Below are 15,641 nucleotides of genomic sequence, written 5' to 3'. Positions count from 1 at the left end.
GAGGTACAGGCGTGTGCCAGTCACACCCACCCAGCTTCTCTTGCCTAATCATGAAGTGAATAATACTGTTTCATTTTTCTTGTTTACTTGAAATTTTGTATACTGATAAGATGAAAAAGTTAATTCAAAATGATAAAAATTCTGCTAATTGCTTATCTTCAGTAATAATCAGTAGACTATAAACATTTGAGAATCTTTTAGGTCTAAGACATAGCTAAAGTCTATGCCATTGTTTTGTGTTACAAAAACTTGGAATGTCTGCAAGGTCACAGGTAAAGGGATTTTTATGGAAGTGGTGTTAGCAGAGTGGCTAGTACTGACTAATCTCCATTTTATGGGCTTGTGTGACCAGAAGTATTTCAGATTTTAGAGGCTTTTTTTGCATTTTGGAATAATTGTAGACTTTACTGGTTGAGTACCTTTATATATGAACTCTGAAATTTTCTGAGCATTCAGGTTTCAATTTAGGAACATTTTAGGTTTCAGATCTTCAAATTAGGGTTGCTCAATATGATAGCAAAATAATAAAAATACAAGCTGGGAATAACATTGATATACTCCAATGAAAAGTTTAAAAGTGTAGGTTTTTAATTTACAGAGTCATCAAGAGGCTTGACGTGGTTAACAGTATAATTTTGTTGAAATTGATTAATTGTAATTAACCGAAGAAGAAAAATTTAAAGCTAGTTGATAAGCTCCTCTGATCTAGAATAGGAAATTTAGAATCTCCTGATAGAATTGTTTCTTAACTCCTGAACTGGAGTGTTCTTCTTTAAGAGCAGGGAAATGGCAAGAGTGAGTGCCAGAGCTGCTTCATGTGATATGTTTTAAAAAGACACTGTGAAAAACACACTTAAATTAGATGCATTTATAAAAGGTGTTGTAAGAGCACTTACTAAAATAATTCTTTCCACATGAATACAAGTGAACAGTGAGGTAGGAACTTAGACTTCGAGGCCACTTGTTTTTAGATTTAGTTAGGATCGTATGAGACTTTTTCCTTCTGGGTGTGCTGTATTTCTTAATAATCAAAGAGGTAAGATGTTGTAGATGTACAGTTTGAGCATCCCTAGACTAAAAACCTAAACCCAACATGTTCCACTTCTAATAATTTGAGTGACATGTGTTAAGTAGAAAATTCTACACCTGATTTATGTAGCAGATTGCATTAAAATACAAGTGCCTAAATACTGTTTAAAGAATTCTCTTCATGCTGTGTGTAAAGTGTATGTAAACATAGTGGACTTCATGCCTAGACTTGCGTCCCATCCGCAAGAGAGTTCACACACTTGTAACATCCCATGTCTGTGTCAGGAACAACCCTGGTCCCAAACAATATAAGGGTTATGCAACCTGTATATGAAATTTAAAGCTGTCACACAACTTCATTGATACCTGTCCCAAAGGTATGCATCATAAAAATTCTCCTTACTTATCCTATGTTATTTCTGAGCTGACAGAATGGTGTGTTTGCTCTAGAACTAAAGACTAGATGCTCTGGGCTTTGACTCTTCATCTTTCTTGTTGTGGAGTCTTTACAATTTTTTTTTTAATGGGACGATTATAAAATAATATGTCTGATGGGATACCGTGAAGAATTGGATAATCCCTGAAAAGGATTAAATTAATACGTTTTTATTAATTTATATGTTCGGTAGACTAGTGCCTGCAAGTTTAGCTAGAGGGCTTGCTGGCATAAGTTTGTTTATTCCTCACCTCATTTCCTTCTGTGGTACTGTGGTTTGAAAATAACAATAGCTGGGATTTGAGTTCAAGGTCAGTGTAAGAATAAGTGGAAGAGTGATATTCCAGTTTGGACTTGCGTGCTTCAAGAAATTGGATTCTTTAAAAAGTTAAAAAATATATATATATTTGCTTAGACGGAGGGGAGACAGACAATGAATGTGGGCACACTTGCCATGGCACACATGTGCAGGTCAGAGGACATACTATGATAATTCTGTCTTTCTACCACTGGTCCCACGGATCGAATCCAGATGGACAGGTTGGGAGACAGGTGTCCGTAACCACAGAGCCATTTTTACTGGCCCTGGAAATCAGACCCTTAACCACTGTTAGTTACATTCTTGAGTATGAAATGTCTTTGATATTGGAGTGGCATTAGATTTATACCATGCCATTTTACACAATCCTAATTGTATTAATGTCCCTACTAAATTGACATGATGAGACTTACCTGTTTCTTTCATAGGTGCTGTTGATCTTGAATGTGCAGATCATTGCTCAGGTGTAGAGCATTGATCAGATGGGTATTAGCAGAAAACTGATACTTGAAGTAGAAAAGAAACAAAGGATAGGTGTTGGGGTTTTAGTTAGTGGTATTCCACGATGCCTAACATTTAATGTTTATAGTGTGTCAGGGATTGTGGCTATTTCTTTTTATAGTGTGTTATTTGATCTTCAGGGATCACATCTTCCTTTTCCTGTTTGAAAACTTCAATGGCAGCTGGTTGTTGGGAGGGAAACTTTCTCAAAACTCTGGTCTGAACTTGTATAAATATATTGAGTGCTGTGTTCTGTTTTATTATGGTCCATGTCTTGGTTTCCAAGTGCTTGGAGTTCCTAGGTTGTCTCTGTGTAGACTCTCTTTAAGGCCTCTATTCTCTGAAATCCTTAACCAACCTCTCTATGTATGCGGAGTGTCCTACTTGTTATATTTGAGAAAACTATTGATTTGGAATTTTTCAGTAAAGTCTTGAGATGAAGTAGGCTTCCAGACTAATTTGTAAAAACAGTAATCCTAATATCTAAGCAAAAATCAAAAGCCCAGAAAATAATTAGAAGAGACAAATTAGTAGAATGGGAGGCACTCCGGGCTTTTGATAGTGACGGAGCAGTTTGAGGCTTTTGAAGGGGATTTTAAAGACTCAAGATCTCTGTTCAGAGAGTCTTGGCAAACACCCACTATTCTGTGCCAATTTGCTTTCAGCTTTCTGGAGTGCCGGTCACCTGTTGATGGTGCTGTTTCTGGACTCACATAGACAGATAGTGTAAATAGAACAGTTTTCCTTGTGTGTCTGAGAAAATGAAAATGGCAAAGAGGATGTAGGCTTTAGTGTGGTGTGTGTGTGTGTGTGTGTGTGTGTGTGTGTGTGTGTGTAACATAAAACCACAAAATCAAAAAACTTAATGGTCTGAGAAGTGGGGGAACAGCTTGTAGACTGGGGACCATCCAGTGACTGCCATAGAGGACAGGGAGAGGAAGGAGGATAGCTCATTAACAGGGAAGAGCTCCTTACAAATGGGGGTTTTCCTAAGGAGAACCTGTCTTTGTAAAGGCCTTTTCAAGATTTGTTAGAGCTGGGTGTGGTGGTACAGACCTGTAGACCCAGCGCCCTTCAAGTAGAGGCATCCTTTTCAAAAATTTTATTCTATTAACATATTTTCACATACTGATCAGTTTCCCCTCTCTCCTCTCCTCCTCCTCCAGCTCCCTCCCCACCGCTCCCATCTACCCTCCTCCCCATCCACTCCCTCCCCCACCGCTCCCATCTACCTTCCTCCCCATCCACTCCCATCTCCATTCACAGAGGGGCAGGCCAAGTAGAGGCATGCTTAACCTACATAGCCTGGGCTCTATGAGACTCTAACATTTTTTTTTAAAATTTAATGCTGGAAAGTTATTCTGAGCAGCATTTTGAATTTTTAAGCACTTTAAAACACTTTTTGTTTTAAGAGTACTACATAGGGGAAATGGGTGTTACATAGTTTGTGTGTATGTCTTACAAGACAGTTTCAAGATGGGATTTTCCCAATGTTCTTATTTGAGGACCTGGGGTCTTATACTTCTAAATATATTCAGATTTATTTATTTTTTTACTTAGCTTTTTGATCGGTATGTTATTGCAGTATTGCTAAAATTTCCATGATATTAGTTTTAGTTATTTGTTTATAGACAGGTCACTCAGATATGATTTTACTAATTCATATATTTTTCTAACAAAATTAGCTACATGATTTTTTTTTTTTTTTTTTAAATTAGGAAGTGGCTGTTTTTGTCTTTGATAAAAAGCTGATTGATAAATATCAAAAATTTGAAAAGGATCAAATCATCGATTCTTTAAAACGAGGAGTCCAGCAGCTCACCCGGCTACGCCACCCTCGACTTCTTACTGTCCAGCATCCTTTAGAAGAGTCAAGGTAAAATTTTGAAAATTCCTACAGGAAATGTCTTGAATAAAGAGTTAAAACTAACTATTTGGTCTATTTCAGATATTATCAACAAAATTTCTTGAAAAGTAAGTGGTGGGATCTTATGGACAATTTATTACCCTAAATTTTATGTTATTGTGCACGCATGTGTCTGTTTTATGTATATGTATGTTTGCTTCTGAGTTTATGTCCCCTGTGTGTACAGTCCACAGAGGCCAGAAGAGGGTGTCACCCTGGAAGTGGATCCGGTGGTTGTGTGCCACCATGTGGTGCTGGGAACAGAGCCTGGTCCTCTGAGGGAGCAGCCAGTGAGCTCTTTAATGAGGGAGTGAGCCTCTGTGTGTGTCATGAAGTGTTAGCACTTTCACATTGTCATGAGTGTATAATTGCCTAGAGTAATCACAACGGACCCAGGAGAACTGTGGAATACAGCCACTGCCTGAAAGTAGATGGCCTTGCTATTGGCTAGAATTTCCGGTCTTCTTTTCACTAATTATTTGGTGATCACTTTAGCATGTGTGTCGAAGTGCTGCTCTAGACATTAAACCTTTATGCCCAGTATGTCAGTCTGTGGTCCTCATTATTTTACCATCAATTTTACTTAAAGATTAGCTTGGGAGATGTTGCTGAGATAATCAGAAAATAAGATTTATGTGTCTTGACCAGACCAATCCTTTAAATACCCTAGCTTTGCAAATTTTTCTACATATTGATAATTATGTTATTCAAACTTGGTTTTTCCCTTCTCCTTTTTTTTTTTTTAAATCTGGAGCTGAGAACCAAACCCAGGGCCTTGTGCTTGCTAGGCAAGCACTCTACCACTGAGCTAAATCCCCAACCCCAGGTTTTTCCTTTCTCCTTAGCCCATTGTTTCTGTCTTAATTCAGAAGGTCTTATGTTGTCAGGATATGATAAGGATAAGGTAGGAGGAGGCAAGTAGAGGATTCCAAGTGTCCCATCTGCCTTCAGCTGGGGCAGCTTTCCTTTTGTCTGTGTTACGTTATGTTTGTGAAAGTTCATTGTTTGAAATCCTCAGTAACGCTCTCCACTCACGACTGCATACAAAAGCATGGATATTTACCATGTGCAAAACTGTGCTAGACACAATTGTGCTTTGCATCCCTTAACTCGTGTAAGCTTTATAACTACACAGATTAGAGGGCTAGAAATACTGTTTAAACTCTGGCTTGGATGGCAGACCTGGGAGTTAGCAGCTTGGTTCCTGAGCCTATGCTTGCTCTGCATGTCTGTTTATCATACTATGTTGTGCCTACCAAGAATTATGTTCACATCTCTTATTATAAAAATGTCTTTGTTATGTTAATTTGACCTGTTTGTCTTATATCTCATAATACATTTCAAGTTTCTTGAGGTGAGAAGGGTTTATCTCTGTAGCTTCTTCTATACAGTGATTTAAACATTCTAGAATTAGGAACTCAAACTACTTTTGTATTAACTTGGGTGTGTGTGATGTGTATGTGTAGGCACACGTCATGATGTGTGTGGTGTAGGTCAGAGGGCAATTTGTGGAATCAGTTCTTCCACCATTGTGTGGGTTCTGGGAATTAAACTCAGGCCAATTGACTCAGGTCAGATTGAACTCAGAACTTGTATAACAAGTTCTACCTGTTGAGGCATCTTGTTGGCTTTAAAATTAGGAATTTATTTGTCATCAGGAAGAGAGACAATTCAGAGATTACTTCATGACAGTTAGAAGGTTTATTAAAAATTATAGTAAACATTAATGATAGGAGGAGGGACAGTTCTAGGACTAGAAAATAACTTCATTTTAAATATATTATTAAGATTGAGATGATAGATTTAGATCCTGCATTTCTTAGGTTCAGGGCAGAAGAAGTTAAGAAGTATATTGCAGACACATAAGAGTGCATAGCTGTTGTAAAATGTTGGGCATCTTGAACTGCATCTTGGCTTAGCCTTGGTACTTTGTAGGTTTTTGCCCAAAGACAAAGACCTAAAATGTTGGGACTTGGGCCCTGAATGCCTGGTAATTATGATGGCAGGGCTAAATTTAGTGCGCATGCACGCCAGATACTGGTGCTCTGCCTTGTGTTTTTTTTTTTTTTTTTTTTTTTAAGATTTATTACATATACATTGTTCTGCCTACATGCATGCCTGCAGGCCAGAAGAGGGTGCCAGATCTCATTACAGATGGCTGTGAGCCACCATGTGGGTGCTGGGAATTGAACTCAGGACCTCTGGAAGAGCAGTCAGTGCTCTTAACCTCTGAGCCATCTCTCCAGCCCCTGTCTCATGTTTTGCATGATTGTCTCATTTGGTTCCAGAGTGAGGCTCAGAAAGATAGTGTGCAGCATCACCAGGACAAGAAATAGGAAAGCTAGGGCTTGGCCGGATCTTACCTGTCTTCCAACCTTGAAGTGATCATTATGTCATGGGTGTGGACTAACGGTAACTGTGGTAACATTCTCTAACATGGGTACAGACTGTTGGTATCCATGGTAACATTCTCTCACATGGGCACAGTCAGTATCCCTGGGAACATTTTCTGAGCATTAAAATCTTACAAATCAGGAAAACAGTATTTGAAACTTAAAAACTATTGAATCCTTTCAAAATGGTGGTCAGAATAGATAAAGTGAAGCAGTTTTGGTTGAAGAAAGACTGGGGACCTGTCTCCCCCGGACTTGCTCCTGTGGCAGACGTGAGAAAGCTGCAGCTCTCTCTCTAAGCATATTCTAAGTATTACGGCCTTCCATGTAAGTGTATAATAGGTTTACTGAGTAGTTTTTGAGTCAGTTTTTTGGCTTTCAGGCAATCATTTAAAAAGAAAAATTGAAATAGTTTATCTTCTGACTTTTAAAACTTAACAAAGTGTATCTCAGTTGTCACAGAACTTAGTTTAAAAGACTGAATCATTTATCCAGTGAGATTTGTGTATAAACATGACTTTGTTGGTTGAGGGGTGTCATAATCATGCTGGGTTAGAAACCACAAAGTTTATTACTAATACTTGATAGGTTATCTGCTATTTCATTTGTATAATGTGTAAAATGATAGTAACTCTTTTTTTTATTTTGAAACAGGGATTGCTTGGCATTTTGTACAGAACCAGTTTTTGCCAGTTTAGCCAATGTTCTTGGTAACTGGGAAAACCTACCCTCTTCAATATCGCCAGACATTAAGGATTATAAACTTTATGATGTAGAAACTAAGTATGGCTTGCTTCAGGTATGTAGTTTCATTTAATACGAAAAAAGTTTTTTCCTTACAAACAATTTTTCGCTATTTCAAGTTTATTTACCATGTAAACAATTTTATGTAGTTTTGGCCCTTGATAATAATTTGAAAATTATTTTTGTAACTTAGAATTGTTGTTTTTACCATTAGGCTTAAGTTCTATTTTATATACTCCCCATAAACAACCAAACAAACCAGGGTCTCACTGTGTTGCCTGACTGGCCTGGTACTTGCTATATAAGCTAGACTAGCCTTGAACCACAATGCCTTGCTAAGTTATTTTAAATATGTGAACCTGATAGCATTAGTAACCTTTGAGGAAGGCCTCTTATTGGCTGTTGGATAAGTTTTTTTTTTTAATTCTTTTGAATCATGTAAATTCATTTCATAAACAAAACTTTAAAAATGAAAATGTATTTAGTAAGAAAAAATAACTTTAAGGAAATTTAGAATATATTGAGAGATATTATTAGTTTTTTCATCTATGCCTCAATTTTACGATTTTTTTCCTCTGCCTTCCAGAGAAAGAAAATCTTTAGCACCTTGAAGTAGACTCACTAGGAACTTCTGAGTTTCTTTGAAAGAAGGATTGTATTATTAAGTTTTAAAAATAATTTCTGATTTGTCATTATTGTGTGTTGGGTGGGGAGGGCATATGTGGAGTCAGAGGACAGCTTGTGGGCGTAGATTCTCCTGTGTGTTCCTGGGTGGAAGGTCAGGTTTGGCGGTGAATGCCTTTCCCTGAGGAGCTGTCATGCCCGCCTTCCATACTTTTCCCTCTCTTGCTTTTGATGTTAACGTCCAGGATGTGAGAACTTACGTCCTGAAATATCTCCATTGTCTTTCTGGGAGGTCTGTAGATTTTTGGTCATTAATATATTTGAAGTCATTGATTTTGTTTGTTTTATTTATTTATTTTTTGTAGGGTCTTTCTCATGTTCAATATAGGCTCTCCCATTGATGTACATCCCTAGCTTGAGTTAATTTTGGTAAATGGCATAAAGGTCCAACTTCATTCTTTCATAGGCTGTTTTAGTTTCCCAACATCATTTATTAAGAAGTCTGACCCCAACCCAATGGTTTTAGTACAACCACTAAAGACGTCAGTTGATCATGTGCACAGCTGTTTCTATGTTTTCATGCTGCCTCATTGGTCTGTCTTTATTCCAGTACCACCATCATTTTGATTGCTATTATTTTGTGGCAAGCAACTGGATTGTTTTCCCAAACTCTAGAATCATTCCAAAGATTAACAGATAGTTAAAATAAAAATAAAGTAGAGACCAAGGAGAGAAGGCTTAGATCAGAACACTTGCTATGCAAAGCATGCGGACCTAAGTTTGAATTCCTATCACTCATTTAAAAACTGCATGTATGCATGCCTGGAGTCCCAGCGCTGGGGGGTGTAGAGTTAGGAGGATTGCTGTCTGCCAGTCTATCCCTGAGCTCAGGGAAAGACCCTGTCTCCAAGGAGTAGGGCAAAGAATGACAGAGCAGTACACTGATGTCACCTCTGAATCCAATACACACATGTGTGCACATATCCCCCTGCACATACTCATTCATTCATACATACAAAAAATAGCCCCCCATATATAGCTATATATGTAGCCCTGGTGTGCATTTTACAGTTAACATGCTAAAAAACTGGCATTCTAGCTACATAGGACACCATCTCTGTTTATAAATATAAAAATACTAAATCAGTTTCCTAAATATACAGTAAGCATGTAGCTTGTTTTCTTGTGAAGTTAAGGAAACTTTTAGAGTTGAAAGACTTTGTATCCTTTCAAGTTATATTTGGAAATAAATATTTCTGAAAATGTAAAATTTTTACAAAGTTTATTAGCCTATGTTAACTCTATTATAATGGACTTTGTTGTGACATTTTCACATGTGTGTAATGTGTTTTGACCCTGTTCTTCTTCCAGTACCCTCTTGTCTCTCCTGCTGCCGATCCTCCTCATTTGTTTTAACATGCATGGGTGTTTTGCCTGCATAAATGTGTGCACCACACACGGCTAGAGGAGGGCCTCAGATCCCCTGTAACTTGAGTTACAGATGGTTGTAACTCATGTATCTGTGGGTGCTGAGCATTGAATCCAGGGGCTCCATTGCTCTTGACTGCTGAGTTGTCTCTCTAGCCCTTTCTTCATCTTTTTAACTACTGTTTTCTGCTTTAGAATCTTTATTAGTGGCCCAGTGAGATTAATTAGGGTTGCTTACAGAAGCCTGGGACCTTACCGTGACTGCATCAATAAGAACAATGTCTCTCTACTCTCAGCAATCACTAAGCTGCCTGGAAATCCTCAGGGAGGATTAGGGACCCTGCGATGCATGTTGACAGGTCCAGTCTTGTGCAGGTGATCCTAGCTGCTGTGAGTCTGCAGTCCGCACTGCCGACTGTAAAGACAACCTTGTGGCCAAAGCTGACAGCTGTATTCGTCAGCGGACATAAACAGTGTCCATCCTGTCTGTTACCAGGAACCACAGCCTCCTCAGCCACAGGCTTTTGACCAGACTCGAGTCTAATGAGTGACTTTCTTCCTAAGGAGTGGCCCTTAATTCCAGTCAGAAGTGGTTGGTTACCCCGTAACAGACTTGTTCCTGTTGCTCCAGTGTGCATCTTCTCTGGCAGGTTGGAGGCCCACAACTGAGACCACTGATAATCATTTTTCCAAGTGCCTTGCATAGTTCCTTTTGGAACTTTTGTGAGCTAGCCAGCAGGTAGGAAGCGCCAGATTAGTACCAGCTCGATTTCTCTCTGTCCCGTGACCAAATGTGTGTTATCTTTTATAGTGAAGCCTTACCATCTAGTTCTGGTGGCAGTCAACTGTGGCAATCACTTAGATTTTGGAGAGCCTCCTTGACTAGCAGCTCATAGAAAGACAGTCTACTCTTGGCAGTGGGATTTTCATTTAGTTATCTATGGCTTCTGGGAATAGTCATAAATGCTGACCTTCTATGACCTTTGTGAGTTGAGTTGTATAGAGGGGAGGTCTTGGAAGCTGAGAGAAAAAAAATACTTGCCCAGGAAAGGGAGTGGTCTGGGTTCTCTTTGAACAGAATGCCCAAGTGGCTGCATTGACAAACTAGACGAAGGTGAAGAGCAGAAGCCAAGAGATGGGTGGGTGTGGCTGTCACGGTGATCCTGGCCAGAGACAGAGGTGATCCAGAGTAGGGGGTGGGGGACCTTGCAGTGTATCCAGGGTTATTTTAAAGTGAAAATAAGATGATTTGCATATATATTATTTTTATTTATTATTGAGACAGGGTCTTAGTGTGTAATCTTGGCTGGCCTAGAATTTTTTATGTAGTCCAAGCTGGTCTTTAACTCAACAGAGATCCACCTGCCTCTGCTTCCAGAATACTGGGGTTGTGGGGTTGAAGGCGTGTACCACCATGGCTGGCTGGTTGGATAAATTAAAAAAAACAAGGCAGAAAACCCAGGATAACTCAGGGTTTTGTCCTTAGCAAATAGAAAAACAAGTGATTATTAACTAGTATGGAAAACATTCTAGGAGAAGTGAACTAAATTTGGGGTAGAAACCCAGTTTTGGGTTGCTCTGTGATTCAGGCTTACAAGAGAGTGGAGGGGAGAGAAAGTGATCAGGTAATGAAGTCTAGCCATGAACAGAGGCCCAGCTCCACTGGGAACAGTCAGCAGGTGAGTGATGCAAACGTGAGAGCCCTAAAGAAAGTGCGTGCAGAGGCCCAGGAACATCTGGGGGATAGAACTGAGCCAGGAAAACAGTCCGGAAAAGCAGTGACTATTAGAAAATGAGGACAGAGGTTTCTTGGAAGTCTGAGAGCACTCACTTGCCAGGCCTTCCTGTACAGACAGCCTTCTGTTTACCGGACTCCATAGTCAACTCCACACAGACATTACATTTAATCAGTGCGACAGTGTGCACACATTAAACATTTACAAACTAAGCAAAGTACTTACTACTTAGAAAATTAGATTTTTAAATGTAAAGTGTAACTGCACAAAAATATGAACTATCTGTAACTAAATGAGAATTCTTATGTTTCAAACTCCGGAAATGAATAAATTTAAGCAGCAGAAACTTCTCTTTCTGTTATTATAAAATGGAACCCTGCCTCCTGTAGTTAGCGTTTTCCTGCCTGGCCCAGTCAGGACAAATCTCTCTTACCCACCAGTCCCACAGTCACTCAGACCCAACCAAGAAAGCACACAAAAACTTATATTGCTTACAAACTGTATGGCTGTGGCAGGCTGCTTGTTATCTACCTTTTCTATCTTAAATTAACCCATTTTTGTTAGTCTATACTTTGCCACATGGCTTGTGGCTTACCAATGTCTTTACATGTTGCTTTTCATGGCGGCAGTAGGCGGTCTCTCCCTCCAACCTTCTACTTCCCAGAATTCTCTTCTCTCTTGTCCCGCCTATACTTCCTGCCTGGCCACTGGCCAATCAGAACTTTATTTACATAGAGCGATATCCACAGCACTTCCCCTTTTCTTTTTTTTTTTAAAGGAAGGTTTTAACTTTTACATAGTACAATTACATATAACAAAACATTTATCTAGCAAGAATTACAGTTATAATGTTAAAGAAGATATCCTATCTATCTTATATTTGTGAGTCTAAGGTTTTATATCTAACTTATCTTGTATCATAACTGAGGAAATTATAACTATTTAGTCTTTAACCACATCAAAGACCTCAGAAGGATATAATATTACCTGAGAACCGGGAGAAGGATGTAAACATTTTTTAGGAGTCTTGCAAGAGTAGACAGAGACAGCTGGCAGCCTGGACAGTCACCTAATGTTCCTTTGTAAAGTTGGGGCATCTGTTTTCAGCCCACAGGGCTAGAGTCTCTTGGTCACTTTTCTCAGTGTCCTGTAGAATGTTTGGCAGTTTCCTCTGCGAAGCAGGAACCTGAAGGACCATTTTGTCAAACAAAGTTTAGTGGTCACCTTTCTATGGGTCCTGCATGTCCAGTCAATCAAGCAGTCCAGGCAAGAACAGTTTCTTGCCCAAATGGGTATTTTTGCCAAGGTGAAGATAAGATATGAAGTGTCTTCAATGCCCATTCTCCTTGGTGTTGCCAGGAGCAGACATGTCTCACTGTCCAGAAAGTCTAAAATATTTTAAATGCCATATTTTGTAGACCTTTGAAGTGTTTGAAGAGTACCTGTCTATCTAAAATATCTCTGTGTATACCTAGAACATTTAACTAACATGGCTATGAGTATGACTATCATAGATTACCAGTTATTAATCTATTTTTAATTATCCATTACAATTTTAAATGAGCTATATAAACATAATACCTTAAACAAGAGTAGAAATATACACACAATATAACAAAATTAACTAAGTTTGTATCAATAGACTAAAATCTAAACCAATGTAAAACATTTTAAATAAGTTGTTGCTCTTTAGAAGTAAGTTCCTTAATCTACCCTTTTATCCTATTATATCTGTATCATATCCCCTTTTCTTCTTTAGAAAGAGATCTCATTTATAATCAAACTGTTTTAAATAAAAATATTGTTTTTTTTTCTGTTCCATATTAGAGGGCTCTTTTGATTTGGGACACAAGAAGCTCTTAACCTTTTTTTTTTAGCAATATGTTTGGGTTTAGAGAAGGAGTGAGCCAGTTCCATCTCCAAAGCCAGATGATAATTTTGGGAAATTGGGCGTAGTTTCTCTTATTACTTTCTGCTGGAGGGGGGCGATGTATCTTATGGGGATACAAAGAAAATTTTAGGATTATAGAGTAATCCATTAGGGTGAACCTCTGAGCCAGTTGCCTTGAAACCATTCTGGATGTCAGATCATTTGGGCCATGGTGTCATCGGAGACCTTTCAGGTGGTCTGGGCTGATCAAACCTGATATATCTTAATCTGGAACAAATCCACAGCCTCTGGCTTTCTGTGCTAACAAAAGCAGAGACTCCTTTCCAAAGCAACATATCCTTATATCTAAATTTTGAAGTTAAGGTACATTTAAAATTTACATATTTAACTCAACAGCTTCTATGATCAAATCTTTTTTTTGTAGTTAAAAATCCCAAAGACAATATAAACCAGATTCTCTGTGTAATATCCATCTTTGTAAGACTGAAGCGCCGATGTGGCTGCTGGCTCCGCCCACCTCAGATTTCTAACATGGCAGTGGTATAGTTTACTGCCAGCTCTGGGTCTGGAGCCATGTGTACCATTAACTATCAGAAGCAGTTCTATCAAAGCAGTGCATAGCCCAGAAACCATTTTTTTTTTTTTTTAAACTGGCAAAGGCTAAATCTACCACACAGCAGAGTAAAGTGCCATTTGTAGACTCTTCATTCCTGCCATACTGCAGGTCAGACGCATATGTCAGGAACCCGCCATAGTAGCTCAAACCGGCAGGCTACTGCTAACTTGAGAGAGACAATTAGGAAGCTGTTTTTAGCTCTGTCTTAGAATCTTTTTTTCTCAGGTTTTAGGTGGAAACTCTTGCCCCACGTTGGGCGCCATTTGTAGTTAGAGTTTTCCTGCCTGGCCCAGTCAGGACAAATCTCTCTTACCTGCCAGTCCCACAGTCACTCAGACCCAACCAAGAAAGCACACAAAAACTTATATTGCTTACAAACTGTATGGCCGTGGCAGGCTGCTTGTTATCTACCTTTTCTATCTTAAATTAACCCATTTTTGTTAGTCTATACTTTGCCACATGGCTTGTGGCTTACCAGTGTCTTTACATGTTGCTTTTCATGGCGGCGGTAGGCGGTCTCTCCCTCCAACCTTCTACTTCCCAGAATTCTCTTCTCTCTTGTCCCGCCTATACTTCCTGCCTGGCCACTGGCCAATCAGAACTTTATTTACATAGAGCGATATCCACAGCAGCCTCCCCCCCCCCTTTTTTTTTTTTTTGAGACAGGAGACAGGGTTTCTCTGTGTAGCCCTGGATGTCCTGGAACTCACTCTGTAGAACAGGCTGGTCTTGAACTCACAGAAATCCACCTGCCTGTGCCTCCTAGAGTGCTGGGATTAAAGGTGTGCGCCACCACACCCAGCTAAAAAAGGAACTTGTTAATAGATAGTTGTACTTCAGTTTCGTTGCAAGATTTCCCTCACTAGTTCGATTGCTAGCTGCCTGGTAAAAACTTCCTAGGAGAGCTGGCAGGTGTTGTTCAATATAAAGTCATTTTTTTCAAGAGTAGTTTTGTTTTGTTTTGTTTCTTCACTTCCAGGTTTCTGAAGGATTGTCGTTTTTGCATAGCAGTGTGAAAATGGTTCATGGAAATGTTACTCCTGAAAATATAATTTTGAATAAAAGTGGAGCCTGGAAAATAATGGGTTTTGATTTTTGTGTGTCATCAAGCAATCCTTCTGAACAAGAGGTAATGATGGCTCTAATGTTTGGGTTTGTTTTAAATCCTGGAAATCTATGCTAGGCTCTGCAATGAGCTAGAACATGTCACGCAGTCTGGTAGAGTGTGAGACTCGATGATGTGTACTGGTTTGTCTAACTGTAGAGAAAACTCCTGTGTAGCTTGTGCCCGAGAGTATCCTCCAGATGATTAATTCTGTAGCTGTCTCGAGCAAAGGGTCGACTTAGTTTAATAGGAATTTCTTCCTTAGAAATCTAAATAGACAAACTGATGTTGTAACTCTTAACACCAGGTGCCTGTTTGTGAGAATATGGGATCTTCCTTAGGGATCACAGGGGCAATAACAGCAATTATGTGCTGACATTTATTGAAGTATTTTATTAATTTAAGAAATTGGTTGAATTTGTCCTTTGGCAATTTCTACATGCATAGATTACAGTCTGTTTATTTTTTATTTTCTAAGGTTTCTAGCATTTACTTATTTACCCTTACAGTAACTCCATGTGGAATGGGATAGTGGTTTAGGCAGGTGCCAAGTGTGTGGCTGGGGTGGGGGCCCACTTCTCTGCTCCCAAGCACTGCTTCCCAGTGATTCAGGACACTTGTCCATTCACACTCAGAAACACCGCTTTAGGCCAGCTGTGCCCTGCGGGGACTGGTTCCTTATGACATCGAGTGGGACAGGGCACCTGTTACAGCTTAGGTGTTTACCCAGCGCATTTTCTGGATTCGGTGATTTGGGGATTTTAGAGTTAAAGGTGGTAGTAGCATTTTCACTTGCTTGACTCAATACAAATTATTGTTTCTTTTTTGAAACAGGGTTTCTCTGTGTAGCCCTGGCTGTCCTGGATTGTGCTCTGTAGATCAGGCTGGCCTGAACTCGCAGAGATCATCTGCG

General features: G+C 39.3%; 1 protein-coding gene across 4 annotated transcripts in view; it reads left to right on the top strand.

Annotated features, from left to right (window-relative positions):
• The window catches only part of Scyl2 (SCY1 like pseudokinase 2), a 57,596-nt gene that overhangs the window by 17,257 nt on the left and 24,698 nt on the right, over positions 1-15,641 (top strand). For all 4 annotated transcript variants that reach the window (XM_036169917.1, XM_036169916.1, XM_036169915.1 and 1 more), the window contains exons 3-5: positions 4,004-4,161; positions 7,239-7,383; positions 14,603-14,752. In XM_036169917.1, the coding sequence (XP_036025810.1) occupies positions 4,004-4,161; positions 7,239-7,383; positions 14,603-14,752 (453 nt within the window). The remainder of the gene's footprint in view (positions 1-4,003; positions 4,162-7,238; positions 7,384-14,602; positions 14,753-15,641) is intronic.

Source organism: Onychomys torridus, chromosome 20, assembly GCF_903995425.1.
Source record: "Onychomys torridus chromosome 20, mOncTor1.1, whole genome shotgun sequence".
Classification (NCBI taxonomy): domain Eukaryota; kingdom Metazoa; phylum Chordata; class Mammalia; order Rodentia; family Cricetidae; genus Onychomys; species Onychomys torridus.
This window is presented reverse-complemented; position numbering and strand designations above follow the sequence as displayed.